Below are 20,010 nucleotides of genomic sequence, written 5' to 3' on the forward strand. Positions count from 1 at the left end.
CCGCCTAGTAACCCAACGGGGGCCTTAATGGCGGGGGAGACACTCCCTGGAAGCACTGTAAGCTGGCGTCTTCGGGCTACGCAAATAGGGCTCTTCTACTCCCTTCCAGTTTACGTGACGTCAGCCGTTCGATTCCTGCTCTTGTCTCCTCTTTTTGCACTTTTTTTTGGTTGTTTTTTCACCATCGGTGGGTGATGCGATCAATAACGTTATGGTTCTCTGTCGGATGCTATCTACATGTATAAAGTGAACAGCGACAATGAAGCTATCACCAGATCTTGGCATTGCTTAGCGTATTTAGACCCTTGAGACCAGGATGACACTGCTTAGGCTCAATGAGGAACCCAATGACTGAGATAGGCGTGTGTCCTTATCAACCATCCAGACTAAGGATGACCTCATCAAGATTTGGCGAGATATATCAGATGCATTGCGCTCATGCAAAGATCTTAGATGACATGGTCATCCAGCGCGGAAAGGGAGGAGTCCTTCTCAGAAGCCCCTTGGAGTTTCCCTGCTGCTCCAACTTCCCCAGAAAGAGCAAAGAGCTTGGGACATGCTCTGACCAATGGAAAGTCAGCTTTTCTCAGTCCTCAAAAACCCCAGCCTTATTCGACGCCACAAAGTGGGTCGTTGTGTGGAGGCAAATGCCGCGGCGGACAACTTAGCTAAGCCGCAGCATCACTGTAACTGAACTGAGAGTCGGAGGCTCGCTGTGTAACCGCAGAGCGGGACGAACGTCGATATCATTGCGATCTTGGGTTTGCGCATTTGCCCCGTCCGGACCGCCCTCTCCTCTCACTCCATTCCCCTAGACTTCGCTCTCATTGCGACAATTTATAATCCAACATGTTGTCTTCGGTGAGGACAGGCGCCTCAATGGCTCTTCGAGGTGGGTGAAGCTCTGCTCTTGTATTTTTTTTTTGGTTTTCTGTACACTGCGAAGTCCGCGCGCGAGTCATTCAGCAACTCCATCACGAATCCCCACGAACTCCAGCTGACGATAAACCAACTATCCACAGCCCGGCCGACTGCCCAAAGCGTCCCCTTCCGCGCCGCCGCTGTCGCTTCCATCTCCTCGTCCTCCCGCAAGGACGCCACGGGCGCCGTCGCCCCCGCTGGCGCACAGCACGGCATCGCCAGGCGCGAGCGCAGAGAGGTTCCTCTTGCCAGCCAGGAGGGCACCAAGGGCGCCGTTCAATATGCTCTGTACGTTATTGAGGACCCGAGGCTCCACGAACTCCACACCCGTTCATGACAGCCAGACAAGGATATCCCCTATATCACTATATCTCTCCACCACAACCAACAACCACATGGCACCCACACTAACATGTGTCCAACAATAGCACAACCCTCGACAGTATCGTCAACTGGGCCCGGCAATCCTCTCTCTGGCCCATGACCTTCGGTCTCGCCTGCTGCGCCGTCGAGATGATGCACCTCTCGACCCCGCGGTACGATCAAGATCGGCTGGGCATCATCTTCCGCGCCTCGCCGCGCCAGTCGGACGTGATGATTGTTGCCGGTACCTTGACCAACAAGATGGCCCCCGCCCTGCGCCAGGTGTACGACCAGATGCCCGACCCGCGCTGGGTCATCAGCATGGGCTCGTGCGCCAACGGCGGCGGCTACTACCACTACTCGTACAGCGTCGTGCGCGGCTGCGACCGGATTGTCCCCGTTGATGTCTACGTGCCCGGTTGCCCGCCTACTAGTGAGGCGCTTATGTATGGCATTTTCCAGTTGCAGAGGAAGATGCGGAATACCAAGATTACTAGGATGTGGTATCGCAAGTAGATTGCGCAGTTTACTGGCTTGCTTGCGGGCTTCTATGGGGGTGAACTCTTGGTATGGAAGAAGAGGGTGGTGGGTGGATAGCGTGAAGGGGATTTGATGAGATGAGAAGATCGAGTTTTGGCAAAAACCGGAAAGACAGCACGGTTAGACTTGATGGACGGACGGAAGAGCTCGAGAACAGCGGCTCATGGGAAGGAAATTCAGTGGAATTAGACAAGATGTATTATGCTCAAAGTTGGCTTCTTGCTTTTTCTCCTTTTCCTCAAAAGTTCACCATGAACTGGACAACTTTTGGTCAGTTGTACTGTGTTTCGCTTCGGGATGTGATTATGTACTTTCGGTGTATATATATATGTACAATTAAGGCGTCGCGCGAGTCTACACTGTTGAGAAAGACTGGCCATCTTTCAACTGCACAGTCCATGATAAGCTACTGTTTGTTGGGAGCTCAACTTGCCGATGCTTGCCACAAACTTCCAAGACGGGTTTCAATGACATGTCTGTCCTCGCCAGCCATATGACGGTACTCGAGGGAGGATTGTGGATAGTCTGTCATCCATGGAGTTACATCCTCAGACCGTCTTCAGGAATTCAAGGGCTCATTAGCTGTTTACCATAAATAGGTATGATAACTATGTCTTTTTCTGCGTTAACACTCGATCTTCGATCTTAGCTGCATGCTTATGGGTTCAAACGTGAACAGATTGATGTAAGAGCCTAAGATACCGACACAGCCGGTGGAGGTCGGGAGATACCAATCAAGGTCTGGATAGTCCGTCCAGTATTAGGTCTTATTAACTGAATGAAAAAGATGGTCTTTGAACAGTTACAGAGCTTGTATACGGAATGCTTCATCGTCTTTTCAGCCTCTCTTCATCATCTCTCTTCATTTCTATTTCTTCACTTCTCTCTCTTCACTTCTCACTTCACTCCTCTCTTCACTTCTCACTTCACTCCTCTCTTCACTTCTCTCTTTTCACTTTTTTTCATTCATCAAAAGACAAAGGAAGTCTGGTACGGATAGTCTCAAATTAGGCAGAAGAGGGACTCTGGATGGAAAATGAATAGCAAGGGTGAGAAGGAAAGCTCGAATCCGAGGAAACGCAATAGGAGGTGAAAGTTTACTGATGTGGCAGAGCATCGATGGTTAGACCGATTGTGGACTAAGCAGTCCAATGGAGGGCAGCTTTCAAGACGTCTATTGCCAACTGGAATCTGGTGAAAGGGATTGGAGAGAACATGGCGCGGGAGAAGATTGACGGATGACTGAAGGAAAGCATGAGGAAGACTGGGCGGCAAGATTGGAGAGGAGTAGAATTGGTCGTCGCAGTGAGTTGGTAACGTTAGGGGAGAGGGAGGAGCAGACGAGGTAAGTGAGACCGCGTAGGCTTTATGACTGGAAGGGACACACAAATAATCACCAACAATGTAAAAACAAGAATAGTTAACCATTGTTTACCGGCTGACGACCGGATGATAACAAACACATGCATATAATTTTTTGAACTCCCAATTATGTACCTATTCCATACAAGATAAACAGAGAATCTTCCTTAGCCAACACCGCCCGCCCGCCCAACCCATCAGGGTATCATCCATCATCTTCCTACATCCATCTCACAGTTGACAAACAACCCGATCACAGCTTAAAAGCACCACTCGACGTAGGCCCCTTCTGCTCCGCGATCTTCTTGCCATCCAGACCAACCGTCTCACCCTTCCGGTTGATAACCTTGACACCGCCCTTCTTGAGCTGGCTCATAGTCTCCTTGCGTTCCTGGGCGCCCTTGCTAATATTCTTGTTAGCATCCAGGCCGCCCGCCTTGCGGATGCGCTCCTTCTCGCGTCTGCGTCTCCTAGCCTTCTCCTCGCGGCTCATCTCCTCCTTGGCGATGGGCAGACCGCTCTTGGCCACGACCTCGCCCTTCTCGGCCGAGTCCTTGCCGGGGGCGTACACCTCCTGGGGCGCGAGCGTGCTCTCGCCACCCGAGACACCCTGGGCGGTGGTGGGCATGGCGTCCTCCATGGCGACGGTAGCGACGTCGGTAACGACGCTGATGGTGGGCGCGGCCGGTTTGGGCTTGTAGTGCCAGCTGCTGAGGGCGTCGAGCTTGGCGCAGATGTCCTTCCACATGTTCTTGATCTCGGCCTCGTCGCGCGTGAGCTTCTCGTCGGAAGCGCTGACGTACTCGTCCGGGTTGGCCTCCTTGACGTGCTCCTCCTCGTAGATCTCGGCGAGAGACTGCTTGCCCTTGGCGTCGTCGATCTCGACGAGGCCGCGGCGCGCGTTGTTGGGGTTGCCGAGCGTGTCGGGACGTCTCCGGAGGACCTCGTCGAACTCGTTGGCGAGAATGCGGCGCTTGATGAGCGCCTCAATCGTCTCGGATACCTCCTCGGTGATGACGGGCACGGGCTTGCCGACGTGCTCGAACTCGAGGTCCTCCTCCAGCAGCGAGTTCATGGGACGGGCTTGCGCGGAAGCCTCACCGGACAGAGTCCAGGCGCGCTTGGCGACGAGCTCGGACTCGAGCCTGCGGATCTCCTCGGCAATCTTGGCTTGCCTGCGCTCGTGGGCGGACCGACGAGATCTCGGGTCACCAGCGTCAAGATCCGAGAGCTTATCCTCATCATCCTCGTTCTCCGAGAGGTCGTCGAAGAGATCGCGGCGCACATCGTTCTCGGCCCTCTCCATATCGGCCTCGTCTGGCTGCTCAAGCTTTTTCTTAGGGAAGTAGCCTCCTTTCCTTTGGTTGCCGGTCTTCTTCTTTTGAGGTGGCGCAAAGAAGTCCTTGTAGTAGACGTCGTTGGCGGTGAGGTCCATGTCCATACCGAGAACACCATCTGTCAGGCCGAGATCGTCGCCATCGTCCTCGAGCTGCTCCACGTTCTTCTTGCCCTTGAGCTTCTTGGCGTGGGCGGCAGCGGCAGCCTCGAGGGCCTCGTCGTCTTCGGATTCGTCGCCCATGTCGACATCTTCCTCGTCCTCGTTCTCGTCCTTCTTCTTGTCGCTCTTGCCCTTCTTTGACTTTGGCTTGGTCGCGAAAGGATCGGAATGCCAGTCAAGCTGTTCGTCGTCGCTGTCGGCATCAACGTTGGGGTCCGCGCGCGCATCCGCGTCCTCCCACAACTGTGTCTGCCTGTTGAAGTCGTCTATTGAGAAGAAGCCGTCGTTGAGGCCGTTGGGGTCTTCGACGAGTTCTGGCGCATCCTCTTCCTCTTCCTCCTCTTCGTCCTCTTCCTCCTCGTCCTCCTCATCAAACTCGCCTTCTCCGTCTTCGTCCGAGAATTCGACCTCTTCGCCATCGATCTCGACCTCTTCATCGTCATCGATCTCGCTGCCCTCCTCTCCTTCTAGTTCTTCATCATCCTCCTCATCATCCTCTCCTTCAGAGCCAGACCCAGACTCGTCATCACCATCCTCCTCGTCAGAACCAAGCTCAAACTCATCTTCTCCGAACTCAATGGTCTTCTCTTGTTCCTCGCCGGTGCCCACAATCCCGTTCTCCTCCAGCTCCTTCAGCACATCGCCAGCCTCCTTCACGGCGCTGGCAATGATCTTCTTAGCCTGCTGCCAGATCTGCTCCGTCTCGAACCCTTCGTCGACGTGCAGCTTGCGGATCTTGAGCACGGCATTCTTGTCGTAGCCGGCCTCACGCTTGCGCTTCTTGCCGCCGATGGTGGCCGCGATCTCTTTTAGCTTGGCCTGCTGGTGGTCGCTGACCTGGGAGGCGAGCGCGTCGAGGGTCTCCTTGGCGAGCAGGAGGGATCCGGCGGGCAGGGTCGAGGGCGGCTGCAGGAAGACGTGGCGGTTGGATTCGTCGGCCAGGGCCGAGAGGAAGGAGGCGACGACAGGGTTGCTGTCGATTGTCCGAGAGGAGGTGCCGCTTGACAATGCGGCGAGGGTGGCGGCCATGACGCTGTTGTGTGTGGAGGGGTCGTGGGTGATTGTTTGGGATGTCGAGGTTACGGAAGAGGTTATGCTGCCAGCTCCGGCCATGTCTGTTTTTTTGCTGTGGGTCGGACTGCCGTGATGCTGCAAAACGGGCCCAAGGCTAGGGTATTCGAGGCTGGCCTTGTCGTCCGAGTGTCTTAAGGGTTCAATCGACCTGATGTATAACCCTTTCGCTTGACTGGGCTGTAGGAAATCGCAGGGCGTGGTTGCAGTTGCCCGTGCTAAAACAAAAAGTCGACCTGGCGATGTCTGCTTGCCAGCCGGCGAGATTGATGGACCAAAAATTTTTCTGCCATGGTGCTCCAAGGTCCAAAGGCGAAGCGTGGAAGGGTCCCCGCACAAAGAATGTGGGGCTATTCTTGGATTGTCCAATGGTAGAAGACCATGCTGTCTGGAAATGGAAGTAGGCTCCACTATTCCAGCTGTTAAGCTTCAGGGCGGTGCACTGCTTTAAGACGAGCATGCCTTAACACTTACAATCGGTGACGACGTCAAGTAAACAAACCACACACTATTCTACATGCAGTGCGAAACGCTACTCGACAACAAGATCGAAAAGGAGATGAATGAAAAATCACCTTTTGAAGCAAAACATACGCCAGCAAACAATTCTAGAGATGTGTTGAAAGTGTGATCAAGTTGCCTCTTCCACAGAGGGCTTGTCTTATCATCACTTCCTTATCTAGAATCTTTGCCAGCCTGTGGTCTCTTCCATCTTTCGCCAGTTCAATTCGGTGATAACTGGAACTGTTGTCTCAAAAGCTAGAAGATATCCTCGTACACAAGCATTTAGTAGGTTGAATCAAGAACATCCTTTTCGTACCGAATGGCACTGTATCGTCTCATATCAGCTACGTTGCAGTATGTTTCTCGTGCTCTTTGACTTTCTAACTTCGAAAAGAGATCATGTCTACGACAGACGTTGTCAGACTCTTTTCAGTGGTTCCCGAGACTCTTTCCCCGTGGTCTGGACCATAAGCAGCACGACGGGATCTCTTGGTAGAAAGGCAGTGATGCTAGGTATATGAGAATTACTGGGGAAAGAGTCCGCAAGATCTAACGCAGAAGTCAAAAGAAAATGCCGCCACAAGCCGCATCACTCTCACATCTGGTATAGTCTGTGAAAATTTCGAGAAAATGCTTGTTCTTCTGAAATACGACGGTAGCGTTGTATAGGAGTCTGGACCGTCAAAGCCTCCATTAAATGTAACTCGCGGGAAATGTCCCGAAGAGCCGCCGTTGGTGACATCTCGGTCGCACTCTGTGTCGCGTGCTCTACCGCTTTTACCCAGTCGTAAGAGATTTACTAAACCTGGCAGTTTTGGTGAGAGAAGCTGCATATGCAAGGCGGCTTTAGTGCATATGAGGCATCGATCCAATAAAGTTATCCCATTTTCCTAGCTAGCGCCTTTGGTAAATCTCTTACGACTGAGTAGAAGCGGTAGATATACCCTCATCGAGAGGGCGTTCGAAAACCACCACTGCTGTGAACCATCGGTGAGGTACCCATCAAGTGTCAGCGGCCTCCTGGCTCAGTACGACATATGTACCTGGACGCCGTGTGGTTGCTACCTTAGAATGGCAAACTTAACGGCAACATTTCCGAAGTCGTACAGGAGGTCGCGAGAGAAGTTTCGGTTGGCTCGTAATGACTGCAGATCGCGCACTGTTTGGTTAAGAGAGCTGGAAGATAAGCCGAGATGGAGGGACGGGAATCCTTTTGAGTTGCTAGATGTTGATATATCAGACCAAGGAGATCTCCGTGTGAAAAATCTGGACGGGCCGATTTCTTTTTGTTGTTGTTTTCTATCCGCTTCCTTCTACTGACAGCCGCTATATGATCCCACAGCATGTCTTCACAACAGGACATGTCAAGAGCACCTGTCTGTCATCCCACCCCACGCTGTTGGGAGCCGTCCTTGCATGCTTCAGCAGCTGTATGTTAGTGACAACTCAATCGGCTTTTTTCGGAAGGACCACGGAAGAACGGAACAACTCCTGCAATAGATCAGGTAAACGAGTTGGTTGGTGATAGACTCAAACCTCAACATGGAAGGTCGATCCCTCGTCGCTTGTGGATAAGGTAAACACACAGACGACAAAACGATGTGACACTGCTGTGCCAGTCGCTTGTTGGCTATCGAATATCTCCAGATCTTGGTCGCGTGCCCTCCCGAGGATAGCTTGCCGGCGACAAGACGGGCCAGCGAGCACGTGCCTGTTTACTGAATTATGACAGGGCCGATGGATCTAGACCACGGTGGAACTTTCAAGGAACCGTACCAATCAAAGACCATCTTCGGTTCGGTAAAGACGGGAGACAAGGAGTTGAAGCAAGTTCCTGAAAGATAACGAAACCGGTTCGCAGAAAGGAAGCTCGAAAACGGGCATGGTTGAGAAGGATCCAATGAAAAACAATTTGACAAAAATCAGTTGCAACCACCTCCACTTTTGCTACGTCGTAAAGAGCCTCGGGTTCCACCGAAAAACCGTCAGCGACACCCCTGAACTTTGTCTTCCTCCCCTGCGTCCTGGCGGAAAGACCCACTGAGAAAGCTCGACTGGAAGGCGGTTCCTCTCGGCGCTAGCGCATTGGATCTTCGCATTGGCTCTTCCTGTTTTTGATTCCTTGGCTTTCTCCTTCAAGTTCTCTTCAGCTTGTGACTCCAGTTTTATCTTGTCCGCTTGTCTCAAAATTGCTAGGCTCTTTCACAGTTTCTTCCTTTCTTCTCTTTTTCAAAGTTTGACAGTTCCGTCTTCATTTTTGTCTCTTTCTGCTCCCCGCCAGTTCTTTGAACCCTTCTTTTGACGTTCACACTAAAGACTAAGCTTGACCAACAAGTCACCAGTTGGTCAGCCACTCTAGACCACTCTAGCATCTCCACGAAGATTAGCGACTCCCAGTCTCCAGCAATCCGAAACGAACCTGGAGTGTGTGTTGATCGCTTGGTTGAAACTTCACCGTCTTCTTCCAAGCCCACACGGTCCCCGGGTGCCCTTACCACGCCTACGGCCTCAAACAGTCAACACCCTTGGCTCTCCAGTCCCCATTCCCCCGACGGTATCCGCCAGCGATCAAAGCTCTTATCCCATACTTTCGTCATTGCCAAGTGCCGTTGGTGCAAGAAACGCTGCTGAATCCCGACCGACAGTTGTACCTCTCTATCTGTGCATATAACCGCTTGCCTCCCTCCAACAACATCGTCATTACAGATTTCCGGCCTTTTTGCATTGCGCTTGGCGTCGATTCTGGTCAAAGACAAAACACAAAGGAGAAGCAGGTTTTTGAGACATACAACCATTACGTCCCAACAGACCGGTTAATCTCGTACATTGACGCCACCGGGTGTAACCACTCCCAAGACGGGATACCCTCCATCTCAATACGTGCATTACAAGTGCCAATCTTAACACTCCTACAACCTACCACCACTACCACCACTTCTACGAGGAATGAAGTTCGGGGAGCAGTTTGACAGGGAATCTGTCCCCCAATGGCGAATCCGTATGTCCTTTTTTCCGTCTTGTCCCGTGATAACTGTACCATATCTTACCAAGGAGTGCCTGCTGATCTTTACCTTACCGAACAGATAACATTGACTACAGTTCGCTAAAACATTACATCAAGGCGCACACCACCAGGTCCCAGGGCACCGCGATTGCCATTCCAGGCCACCAAGGCGCCGCACTCTCAAAGTTTGAAGACGACCTCTACAACGAGCTTTGCCGACAACATGATCGTGTCGACCTGTTTGTATCAAGCAAGGCGGATGAGATAGCGCGCCGTCTTCGTATGTTATCTCGTCACACTGCTCGTCAGGAGTAGCAAATCACTAACATGTTGGTATGACCTCGCCAGAACACTTATCCAATCAAATACACGCCCTGATTGTTCGATGCGCCGCCTCTACGAGAGCACGCACTTCGTCCAAAAGACAACGCCGATTCGCAAAATACGAAGAAGAACTACTAGAATGCGGTGACGAGATCCACGCCCTCCAGCGCTTTGTTAGCGCGCAAAACGTTGCCTTTCGCAAGATTCTAAAGAAGTACCGGAAATGGACGGGCTCGGCCACCCTCGGCTCGCGGTTCAGGGAAACCATCCTGGCGAACCCCAAGAGCTTCACCAAGCGCGACTTCTCTCCGCTTCAATCACAATACGACAACCTACTACAGACGATACGCGCTGCATCGCCTAGAGATTCGAGTCGCAGTGGCAGTTCCTCTCCGCCCACCCAGCCCGCCACGCCAACCCGCCCGGCCCGCGCTGGGGAACAACGACGCGTGACCATTGTTCCCGAGGATGGTGCCCCGACAGGCTACTGGAATGAATATGACCACGGCAGTGAAGCCGGCGACGACCGTTGCGATGAATATGCCATCTATGTCAATCCGGATCAAGAGATGAGTTTCCCCGGTGTAAGCAGCATAATAAACTGGATCTCGTCGCCGATGAAGAAAATGATGGGGCGTAGTCAAGAGCCGACACCGGACACACGCACAAACGAAAGTACAGAACAGCAGCCTCTACTAGGATCCTCGCGAAACCAGTCGACCGACCGCTACGGTGCTACTCTCGCGCCGCCAAGTTATTTCACATACCCTCCCGGCGTTGCCTACCCCGACACCGACATCGACGAGGACAACGTCAGCGATCGCTTCACAAACTCGCCTCCACACAGCTTCCGCCGCGGTCGTGGGCGCGCCGAGAGACGAGGCTCTTACGGCTATGCATCCTCTGAAGAGTTTCCCGAGTCTGGTTACCGAAGCCTAGAACAACAGCGGATTGCACATCATCGTGATGAAATGTTGTTCTGGGGCACTTGGGGTTGCTACCTGGTCGCGTTTGTGCTGATGGGTATTGCGACAATGTTGATCATGACAGGCCGGCATAAGATGAGATTGGAGGTAGATGCTGGTGTGACAGTTGGCATCGTTACCTCGCTGGGTACGGCAGTCGCTGCGTTGTGCTTGTGGAATTCGAGGCACGAGTCTCAGACACCTTCGATGGTAGGAGAGATTGCGGTGTGGGTGACATTTATAGTGGCGTGCGTCGGCAACGCGATATTGTTGGTCTTGATGGTGGGAAAGGCGCCCTGATGGCAGCCAATGCTTATGCGTTTATGCAGGTGAGAGTATACTGCCTATGCCAAGGGCCGAAGGGATACGGGAGTTATGAAACTCTCGACAATGATATATAGCAGCTCATATGCTGCAATACGTTTCACGTTTTTCAAAGGCATTGGATGGCTCAAAGGACAGCATTGAATAGGACAGCGGAATAGGGCTACCAGACCCACAACGTCATCTAGCAGGATAGATTCATATGATCATTGATACAAATCAGACAGTATCATACGTTCACCTTTGATCGCGACTTTCCGCAAACTGATATTGCCGTCTCATGCTAAAGATCTACATAATATTTACTTGTGTCATGCATGGACTCTGCATCCCAATGTCCCTTTCAGTCCACAGCTTCGGATCTCATTTGTCAAACATGGCCGAGAAGAGGCCTTGCGGGGAAAGGAGCTGTGCAAGTGTGAATCACCTTTCTCCTCGGTAATTCACCCCACGTCCGGACCCATATCAAACATCCCATTCAGGAAATCGTTCGGTATAACAACAAGTTTTCGATGAAGTTGTAAAGTCACTCAACATACCGACCGGAAAGCGCTCGGCCGTCGTCGTATATAAGTGACCCTTCTCCACTTTAAGTTGTAGTGTGAGTACGACCTCCGCGGACCTCATCGCCGAGTTGGAGTATATCAGCTACAGTCACCCCGCACCTCACCTCACTTGAAGCTCTGTTCTACATCATTCATCTTCAGTCTCACCATAACAACAACACCAAAGACACTTGATATCAGAATCAACAAACAAACAAACCAGTCAACATGCCCCTGCACTTCCCAGGCCACAGCAAGAAGAAGGAGGAGTCCGCTCAGACGGCCCTCACCAAGCTCAACTCTTGGTTCCCCACCACCAAGAACCCCGTCATCATCAGCGCCCCCATGTACCTCATCGCCAACGGCACTCTTGCGGCCGAGGTATCCAAGGCAGGCGGCATTGGTTCGTTGTCCCCCTTCATCCATCCAATTCCCACTACCAATCCCTTATTTCATCTCACTTCACCTCATCTCCTCTCATCTCTGCTCCAAATTACTAACACCAAACAACAGGCTTCGTCGCCGCCGGCTTCGACTTCCGCCCCGGCTCCTCCCAACTAACCACCCTCTCCTCCGAACTCTCCCTCGCGCGCCAGGCCCTAGGTCTCTCCGACCGCCCCCTCACCCCCCTCCCCGCCATCGGCGTCGGCTTCATTTTGACTCATACCATCTCCGTCCCGCACTTCGTCGACACCGTCCTACCCATCTTGATCGAACACTCCCCCCAAGCCGTCTGGCTCTTCGCCAACGACCCTGACTTCGAAGCCGCTCACTCCTCCGATGAGGGGCCGGCAGCAAAGGGAACGGCGAAGCAAATCATCGAGGCTCTTCACGCTGCGGGGTTCGTGGTGTTCTTCCAGGTGGGCACGGTCAAAGATGCGAGGAAGGCGGTGGCAGATGGAGCGGATGTGATTGTGGCGCAAGGAATAGATGCGGGGGGTCATCAGGTTGCTAAGGGGAGTGGGATTGTGTCATTGGTGCCGGAGATGAGGGATATGATTGATAGGGAGTTTGCGGGGAGGGAGGTGGTGGTTGTGGCGGCGGGGGGTGTGGCGGATGGGAGGGGGGTTGTGGGGGCGCTTGGTCTTGGTGAGTTTTCTTTTTCTTGAGGGGTGGTGAAGAAGATGGGGATGAGAATGGGTTGAGATGGAGAGATGAGGAGGTGTGATGTGCTAACAGTGGAATTTGGTTAATAGGCGCTGAGGGTGTGGTGTTGGGTACAAGAGTAAGTTCTTCACCAGATCCCCCCCCTCTAGATGGGAGACAATACTGACAAGCCCCCCTTCAGTTCATCGTAGCAACCGAAGCTGCCACCCCTGAGTTCCGCAGGAAGCTCATCCTCGAGACAAACGATGGTGGTCTCAATACCGTCAAGTTAGTCACACTCTGAATCATCAAGTAAACCAACAGCCCCACTGACAACCCAATCACCAGATCCCAATTCCACGACCAAATCAACAGCACCACAATCTGGCACAACGTCTACGACGGTCGAGCCGTCCGCGGCGCCTCTTACGATGACCACGCCGCCGGTCTCCCCTTTGAAGAGAACCACAAGAAGTTCAAGGAGGCGGCGAGCTCTGGGGATAACTCGCGGACTGTGACTTGGGCGTATGTGTTTCTTTTTCTTCCTTTTTACTCTGCAATAAGATTGGATGTATGATGGTTGCTAACTGGAATATTACGTACAGCGGAACTGCTGTGGGTCTGGTAAAGGACCAGAAGCCGGCTGGCGATATTGTTAGGGAGTTGAGGGAGCAGGCGAAGGAGAGAATTAAGAAGATCCAGGTGTTTGCTGCTTAGGGACGGGGGATATATGGCCATGACAGGTGTGGTTAATGTGATATGACTAATGATGGGAGATTGAAGCTGCAAATGTCAACTCAATAGTGTCTATACGGATTGCAAGCGAGTTTCTTATTCGGTTAATTGGCGCTGTTGGACCCCACTGTGTTCAAGCAGCTTTATTCATCCTCATAGATCGGGGAACGATGGGCGAGAAGAAAAAAACTCATAACTTGAACTGTAAAGAAGAAAGAAAAATAACATCCATGTGTGAGAAGCTGAAGGAACAGTCAGAACAGAAAGTGAAGAGACCCTGAAGTGAGTGGGGTCTAGGAACCAGTCTAAATCGACGAAAACCTCTACGTTCTAGTCTAGGTCCATAGCTGTTGTATATCCCGTCTTGTATCCGGTCGTGTATCCCATCGTGTATCATCATGTCATATCCATAGCATCCATACCATATTCCTTCGTTTATACAAACTTAACCTTTTTTTTCACCATCCTCTTCATCTTGTTTTCACAAACCCTTCACAAACCCTTCACAAATCCTCCCTCACCCCCTCCTCCCCACCATTCACCACCTTCTCACTCGCCTCCTCCTCCCGATCATAAACCTTCCTCCCCCCAACCCATGTCTCCCTCACCTTAATCTTCCTCAGCCCCTCCCCACCCTCCCTAGCAGCCAACACCTCCAACGGCTCATCAAGCACCACCCAATCGGCAAACGCCCCCTCCCTAATAACCCCCGTCTTCCCCTCCGTAAACATCCCGCCCGCCACTCCCTCGGTAAACCCTGCAAGCGCCTCCTCAAGACTCAACGCCTCCTCCTCGTACCATCCTTTGTTATCGCCATCAACTCCCTTGCCAGTATGCGGATTCTTCCTCGTCACGGCCGCGTACATCCCCTCGAACGGGTTCGGCGGCTCAACGGGGAAATCGGACCCCAAAACAGGCTGGACTTTAAGTTCGTGGATCAAGCTGCGCATGCGGTAGGCTTCGGTCCGCGTGCGCTCGGGACCCAGTCGGGACTCAGCGTAGGCCATGTCCGAGGTGGCGTGCGTGGGCTGGATGGAGGGGATGATGCCTAGGTCGCGGATGCGGGCTTGGTCGGTGGGGTGGATGATTTGGCTGTGTTCGATGCGGAAGCGGTGGGATTGGTTTTGGCAGTCTTTGAGCGACGTGCCCTTGGGGCAAGAGTCTTTGAGAGCGGCTTCGAGCGCGTCGATGGCGTATCGGTTGGCTAGGTCGCCGATGGCGTGGATGTTGACTTGGTACCCTGCGTTGGACCAGGAGCGGGCGAGAGACTCGAGGGTTGAGCCGTTAACGAGCAGGGAGCCGCGCGTGGAGGGTTTGTCGGAGTAAGGGTCGATCATGGCGCTGCCCCAGGATCCCAAGGCGCCGTCGGCGAAGAGCTTGACGCTGCGGATGGTGAGCATGCCGTCTTCGTGCTGGGTTTTGACGGAGTCGGCCTTGAGCGGGCAGAAGACGTTGCGCTCGCCGCACTCGATCATGGCGTAGACACGGAGAGTCCACCAGTCTTCGTTCCGGCTGGCTTCTTCATACACCTTCAGGTCGGTCGGCGTCACGCCGGCGTCGTTCATGCCGACTAGTCCGACCTTGTGCAGCTCCTTCATGGCTGACTTGAGGAAGGTCTTCTTGCGCTCGGCGTCGGGCTTGGGCCATAGTGAGGTGATGATGTCCATGGCGTTGTCGCAGAACACGCCCATGCCCGGCTCCCGGATGATCTCGCCACCGGGGACGTCCTCGGGGAGGGACTCGGGAGGGATAAGATCCAGAATGGCCTGCGAGACCCAGGTGCAGTGCACGTCGACCCGGTCAAGCATGATGTATTTGCCCTTTAGAGCTGGGTCAGACTCGAGCATGGCCTATGAATTTGTTAGCAATCTTTTTTTTTTTTTTTTTCCCGAAACACGACAGATACTCACAGCACTAGGCATCTCTCCCAACACCATCTGGTCCCAACCAACACCTCTCGCCCTATTTATCAAAGTTAGCCATCCAGTCAACCTGATGATGATCATCCCCCACAACACCCTATACTCCTCTCCCCCTCCCTCGCCCACTCTCCCCCCTCACTCTCAACTCACTCACTCCCCCACAACTCAATAACTTACCAGTTTTCCTTACTCCCCACATCACTCCCCTCCCCTCCCCTCTCCTTCAAATACCCCCTCACCCTCTCCCTCACCATTTCCACACTACTAGCTCCAAACAAATCCACCGAATGCAAAAACTCTCCATACTGAATCAGATGTCCATGGCCATCCCAAATCCCGGGGATCACATGTCCCTCTTTCATCTCCACCACCGCACTACTACCTCCCATACCCCCTCCCTCATTGTTGTCATTATCCCCGACAACCAAAACATCCTCAGCCGAGTGAAACACTTTCGTAAACTTGCCATCGGGGGAAATGGAGAAGCAGTCGGCTTCGCTAGAAGAGCCGGCGGAGGTGAGGATGGAGGTGTAGCAGTAGGTTATTGCGGTGATGGCAGACTCGGAGTTGGGACTGAAGAGGGAAGAGAGGGAGAAGGATGAGGCGGGGTGGTTGAGGTGGATGAGGAAGGCGATGGCTAAGGAGCCTAGGAAGAGGCGGGGGCCCCAGTAGAGGACTCCCGGGGAGCGGGAGTTTGGTGGTGGTGCCATTTGCTTTTTCTTGTCTTTCTCTGAGGGTGTGTGTGTGTATGGGTTTGGTGAACAGTTCAAGTGGAAGTGTTTCTTGGTGGTGACGTAAGAAATGTAGGTTCCCGATCTCGGGTCTTGGTACTTTGGTGGTTATGGTCACCTCGCGCTCTCTGTTTGCGGCAACTTTTCGCAACTGAGAGATAAAGAAGGTGAATGAAGATGAAAATATATGATATTCCCCTCACATGGGAGCTGGGAGTTATAGTTTGCAGTATATCTTTCTCGATAGTTCGGACTAAAATAGTGAAAAGAACAATATTTGCCCCGATGTCACTATCATGTACCCAGATTTCCGGCTATCTGGCGTGCGATAATGCAGGAACCCCCACACCGGCGGCGAACATTATCCGGACTGCCGGAGCGGCAACGTCTTCATGCGAGTCAAACGTCAAGGAGCGGATATAGTTGACAGAACAAAGATAAACTTCTACAGCCGAGAGGATCTGCGCCATTGACTTTGACTGGTTAGCAAGTACTGATCTTCCTTCGTGATATGACGTATATTGGATGGATCCGTTACGGGGAATCCTTATCATGACTCTAGATTTATAGCCTATCTCCTGGTTCCTGAATCGCAAACATGAACCACACGCCCTCCTCTTTTTCTCCCGGGTAGTAGTTGTACACACGAACCTGGCATTGCCTAATCCCATAACACCAACAAACTTCAACGTATACAAGTAGCAGGATGCTGAAGCTCACTACTTGAAGGATCAATAACAACAAACAATCCATCTATATACAGCTCTTGTGCACCGGGGAGGGGCGAGGTAACAATAATAGTCTCCGGCGCCAATGAACTACGCACCAAACAGAGAAAAAAGAAATCAAACAAGGTTGGAAGAATAGACTGATAAGGAAAAAAAAGTGATGCTATCATAATTCGACGCATGCCACCCAATACTAGTGTAGCAGTATCGTTCTTTCCTTCATGCAGCCATCGCAGCCATGCCACCATATCACATTCACCATATTCATCCCTGCCCATAACATATCACCCTTTTTTTGTCGTTTTACTCTTGGCCGAAACCCATAGTCTCCTCCACAGCAAGGGTAAGCTTTTGCTGCAGCATCTCCAGAGATTTGTATGGTGGCAGATCCAAACGGTTGAAGCTGAAAAAAGCCGGTTAGCTAAGGTTCGTCGTCATGTCTTCATCTTCTCTTATACGTACCATGTATGCGCCTTGGGAAGATTCGTAATCTCTCCCGCCTTCTCAATCGTGAATCTGCGAGGACCATCGCTACCCTGGAGATCCTTGAAGCCGTTGACCGGAATACGAGATGTACCCGTCGTGAACTGGAGCAACCTGGACTTCTGCTCGCCATCCCACGCCCGAACAGTCTGCCAGAAGAACTGGATAACCTCGTCGGACTCGGTGTAACCACGGTAATCCGTGTGCTTCTTCCAGTCGTCGACATCGATATCGGCAATACCACCAATCAACAACTCAAGCTCGCGCTCATCGAACACGTTGATCAGATCCTGCGGGATAAGCTCATGGAAGCCCTCCTTGAACGCCTGGAACTGTTGCTCAATGCGCTTTTCGATCCTCCACTTCACCATCAAATCGACGTACTCCTTCTTGTTCTCGTTCGTTACCGCAATGTTCCTACCATCAGGGATAAGATCCTCCTCCGTGATCACACCGAACCGCTCGTCTTCAGTAGAGAAAGTCGCGTCAAGAACGTCGGTGATGTCGTTATCCAGCATCCACTGCAGAGACCGATGGAAATCGGCATCCACGCCCTCCATATCCGCCAAGCTGACAGCCTTTCCGAGAACCATCTTGTACAGAGCGCCAATAAAGAAGGCATCCAGGAATCGCCTGTGGAAGATAGCCAGACCCACAACCCGACCAATAAACTTGAAGTAGTTGAGATGCTCAGGGTTGATGCCCGAGTGGGGATTGATCTGGAGGGTGTAGTTATCGTGCGCCGAGTACTCGAACAAGCAGTAGAAGGGGTTGAACATCTCGTGAGAAAGGAGGAAGAAGAACTCGCGCGACAGACCGCCGTAATCGAGACCGTCCTCGCCGTCGAACTTGATCATCAACCGTTTCTTCAGGTCGGTCGCCGATTGCCTCGAAATCTCCGCGAACGAATCCTCGAAAATATGCGATCTCCTGACTTTGATGTGGCATTGCCCGGACATGATCCGCATAGCGGGCTGCGAACGGAAATAGATGAGCTTCCTCCTGAAGTCTCTCTTGTACTGTGGTACGTTCTGGTCGAGCGACGAAGGCAGACGAGGATCATCCCAGGTCGTTGTCTTGGTATTGTGATCCACAAAGTAAACGCGAGCCGTGTTAGTGAGCCGCATCTCCCAACCACTAGGCAGGGCACCGAGCTGCGATACCGGCTGTTGTTGGATGGTGCCGTTCGTGTTGTTCTGTCCACCGTACATGCGGATGTACTGCTGGCGTCGAGGGTCGACCCAGGTAGTAGTGCGCGTGTTGTGGTCGACAAAGTACGCTCTTCCTTCAGGGGTAAACCTCTGCTCCCAACCAGCAGGCAACTCGCCGGTTCCGGGGGTTGTCGCCCCGGTATGCATCATAGTGGCAGCATTGGCGGTGGCGGCAGCTTGCTGCTGCTGTAGGGTGGGGGAATTGGCGCCACCGCGTTCCTCGGGAAGTGTTCTGTTCTGATGCCGTTGACGCTCGACTTGAGTGTTGGCTTCGGCGGTACGATTTTCGGCCGCCCCTGTGCCAGTTGGCCGATTCCAGCTCGTGGTCCGTGAATTATGATCAACATAATATGTCCTCCCCAAATGATCCTCGCGACGTTCCCAGCCAGCTGGCAATCTTCCCATTGAATCTTCGAAGGGGCTGAGCGTGCTATGGTGCCGGGCTTGCGCTGGAACGAGGGTCGACGGGTTCGTTGGGGCTGTTCCATTTGTACCGGGGGCCGGGGCTGTCGACGACGACGAAACAGCCACGCTAACGGGTCGGCTTGCCAAATTCATTTGGTTATTGGCGGTTCCATTAGGTCCGGACATGGCTGATGAAGGGCGTTCGTTCGCTCTGTCGTTAGAAATAACTGAACTTTGAGGGGTAAGTAGTGATGGCCTGCTCGAAGATGGAGGGGGACCGAGACGACTCATAGTTGCTGTAAGGTTAGTAGATAGGTTAATGATAAGTTTGCCATGCACCACAAGGTTGTCGGTCGATTTCTTAAGGTCCCGCGTGAGCATCTGATCTGTGGGTGCGATGCATGTTAGTCCGAACTCGCGCTGTCAATCTGCAAACACAGGTGAATTGCAGCAAAACCTTACCTTCAGCATCGGGAGCCAATTCTATCACGTCCCCTATCCGGACATTGATGACACCGAGGAAACCTTGGTCCTTCTTCTTGAACTTCTTTTGGTCGAACACTTGGACAGCCAAGATGCTGTCCTCATTCACTTTGCTACGTTCTATTAGCCAGCTCATCCTTGAGCGGTCACATCCGAGGTAGGCCGAACCTACAAGTCAAAATGTTCGTTCCAGTATGGGTTCAAGGTGCGCTTGGAGACCTGGGTGGTCTTTGTCTGCTCACCGTTGATGGTAGCGACGGCGAACGGGTCGGGAAACCCTGTGATGACGATGCGGTTAGCACATGCCGCCTGGAAGTGGCTTAGAAGGTTCGTGACAAATGGCCACGGGAGAAACATACTGAAGACATCTCGCTTGTATAGACCATCGGCAGCGATGACTAGATGGGCATGTTAGTACACCGGTTTGCCATCGGACGCATTCATCGCACAGGGGCTGGTTACTTGTTACGCGAAGGTTGGGCTGGCTGTAATCGTGGAGGTCGTTAGCTGGCTGTTCTCTCTTATGATCCGGTGTCCCTGAGGGTGACGCGAAGCAGATAAGATGGGTAGATGGAGGGTCTAGTCGTGGGAGGACTTACGCCGGCAGCCCCGAGTCCCGGCTGCTGGTCATTGTCGCAGATGGAGCGCGTCAACAAACTCGCACGCGGGGCTTTTGTTTTCTTCTCGTCTCTTAGACCAAGCAGAGGCTGGTCGCAATCGGGTCGGGTCGTCGGTCGGTCTCGCTCGTTTGGGATCGAGGACTCTCGGCTGGATGCAGGCGGGGCGGGGATAGGAGGACGGGTCG

General features: G+C 52.8%; 6 protein-coding genes across 6 annotated transcripts; 3 read left to right on the plus strand and 3 right to left on the minus strand.

The window, feature by feature from the left end:
* Positions 1-580: 580 nt before the first annotated feature.
* Positions 581-2,217, plus strand: B0H65DRAFT_469726 (NADH-ubiquinone oxidoreductase 19.3 kDa subunit mitochondrial precursor). The gene is made up of 3 exons (XM_062827026.1): positions 581-892; positions 1,023-1,209; positions 1,350-2,217. Exons 1-3 carry the CDS (start codon positions 850-852, stop codon positions 1,798-1,800), a joined length of 681 nt encoding a protein of 226 aa, XP_062680708.1. The 5' UTR covers positions 581-849; the 3' UTR covers positions 1,801-2,217.
* A 1,159-nt stretch (positions 2,218-3,376) lies between these two features.
* On the minus strand, positions 3,377-6,077 carry B0H65DRAFT_469729 (Mpp10 protein-domain-containing protein). Its single transcript, XM_062827027.1, has one exon. It carries the CDS (start codon positions 5,795-5,797, stop codon positions 3,440-3,442), a length of 2,358 nt encoding a protein of 785 aa, XP_062680709.1. The 5' UTR covers positions 5,798-6,077; the 3' UTR covers positions 3,377-3,439.
* A 3,128-nt stretch (positions 6,078-9,205) lies between these two features.
* B0H65DRAFT_429147 (SPX domain-containing protein) lies at positions 9,206-10,852 on the plus strand (the record flags this gene model as incomplete). Its single annotated transcript, XM_062824805.1, has 3 exons — positions 9,206-9,257; positions 9,343-9,543; positions 9,612-10,852. The coding sequence occupies 3 exons, from the start codon at positions 9,206-9,208 to the stop codon at positions 10,850-10,852; spliced, it is 1,494 nt and encodes a 497-aa protein (XP_062680710.1).
* A 797-nt stretch (positions 10,853-11,649) lies between these two features.
* B0H65DRAFT_428062 (FMN-dependent 2-nitropropane dioxygenase) lies at positions 11,650-13,224 on the plus strand (the record flags this gene model as incomplete). Its single annotated transcript, XM_062824730.1, has 6 exons — positions 11,650-11,824; positions 11,935-12,510; positions 12,618-12,646; positions 12,710-12,795; positions 12,856-13,032; positions 13,113-13,224. 6 exons carry the CDS (start codon positions 11,650-11,652, stop codon positions 13,222-13,224), a joined length of 1,155 nt encoding a protein of 384 aa, XP_062680711.1.
* Positions 13,225-13,507: 283 nt separating this feature from the next.
* Positions 13,508-16,170, minus strand: B0H65DRAFT_589892 (amidohydrolase family-domain-containing protein). The gene is made up of 3 exons (XM_062831050.1): positions 15,342-16,170; positions 15,153-15,204; positions 13,508-15,092 (listed from the first exon to the last, which is right to left on the minus strand). The coding sequence occupies exons 1-3, from the start codon at positions 15,872-15,874 to the stop codon at positions 13,746-13,748; spliced, it is 1,932 nt and encodes a 643-aa protein (XP_062680712.1). The 5' UTR covers positions 15,875-16,170; the 3' UTR covers positions 13,508-13,745.
* A 756-nt stretch (positions 16,171-16,926) lies between these two features.
* B0H65DRAFT_429300 (putative ubiquitin-protein ligase) lies at positions 16,927-19,836 on the minus strand (the record flags this gene model as incomplete). The annotated part of the gene is made up of 7 exons (XM_062824813.1): positions 16,927-17,026; positions 17,086-19,108; positions 19,185-19,336; positions 19,378-19,483; positions 19,565-19,603; positions 19,668-19,690; positions 19,805-19,836. The coding sequence occupies 7 exons, from the start codon at positions 19,834-19,836 to the stop codon at positions 16,927-16,929; spliced, it is 2,475 nt and encodes an 824-aa protein (XP_062680713.1).
* Positions 19,837-20,010: the final 174 nt, after the last annotated feature.

This window comes from Neurospora tetraspora (genome assembly GCF_033439725.1).
Source record: "Neurospora tetraspora strain CBS 560.94 chromosome Unknown B0H65scaffold_5, whole genome shotgun sequence".
In the NCBI taxonomy this organism is placed as follows: domain Eukaryota; kingdom Fungi; phylum Ascomycota; class Sordariomycetes; order Sordariales; family Sordariaceae; genus Neurospora; species Neurospora tetraspora.

Bases quoted from the DNA above. Each gene is read 5' to 3' on its own strand.
- B0H65DRAFT_469729 (XM_062827027.1), bottom strand. From the start codon at position 5,797: ATGGCCGGAGCTGGCAGCATAACCTCTTCCGTAACCTCGACATCCCAA.
- B0H65DRAFT_469726 (XM_062827026.1), top strand. From the start codon at position 850: ATGTTGTCTTCGGTGAGGACAGGCGCCTCAATGGCTCTTCGAG. The intron at 893-1,022 runs GTGGGTGAAGCT...AACTATCCACAG, and splicing joins CGCCTCAATGGCTCTTCGAG to CCCGGCCGACTGCCCAAAGC. The intron at 1,210-1,349 runs GTACGTTATTGA...GTCCAACAATAG, and splicing joins GGCGCCGTTCAATATGCTCT to CACAACCCTCGACAGTATCG.
- B0H65DRAFT_589892 (XM_062831050.1), bottom strand. From the start codon at position 15,874: ATGGCACCACCACCAAACTCCCGCTCCCCGGGAGTCCTCTACTGGGGC. The intron at 15,205-15,341 runs GTAAGTTATTGA...TTTGATAAATAG, and splicing joins GTGGGGAGTAAGGAAAACTG to GGCGAGAGGTGTTGGTTGGG. The intron at 15,093-15,152 runs GTGAGTATCTGT...ACAAATTCATAG, and splicing joins TGGGAGAGATGCCTAGTGCT to GCCATGCTCGAGTCTGACCC.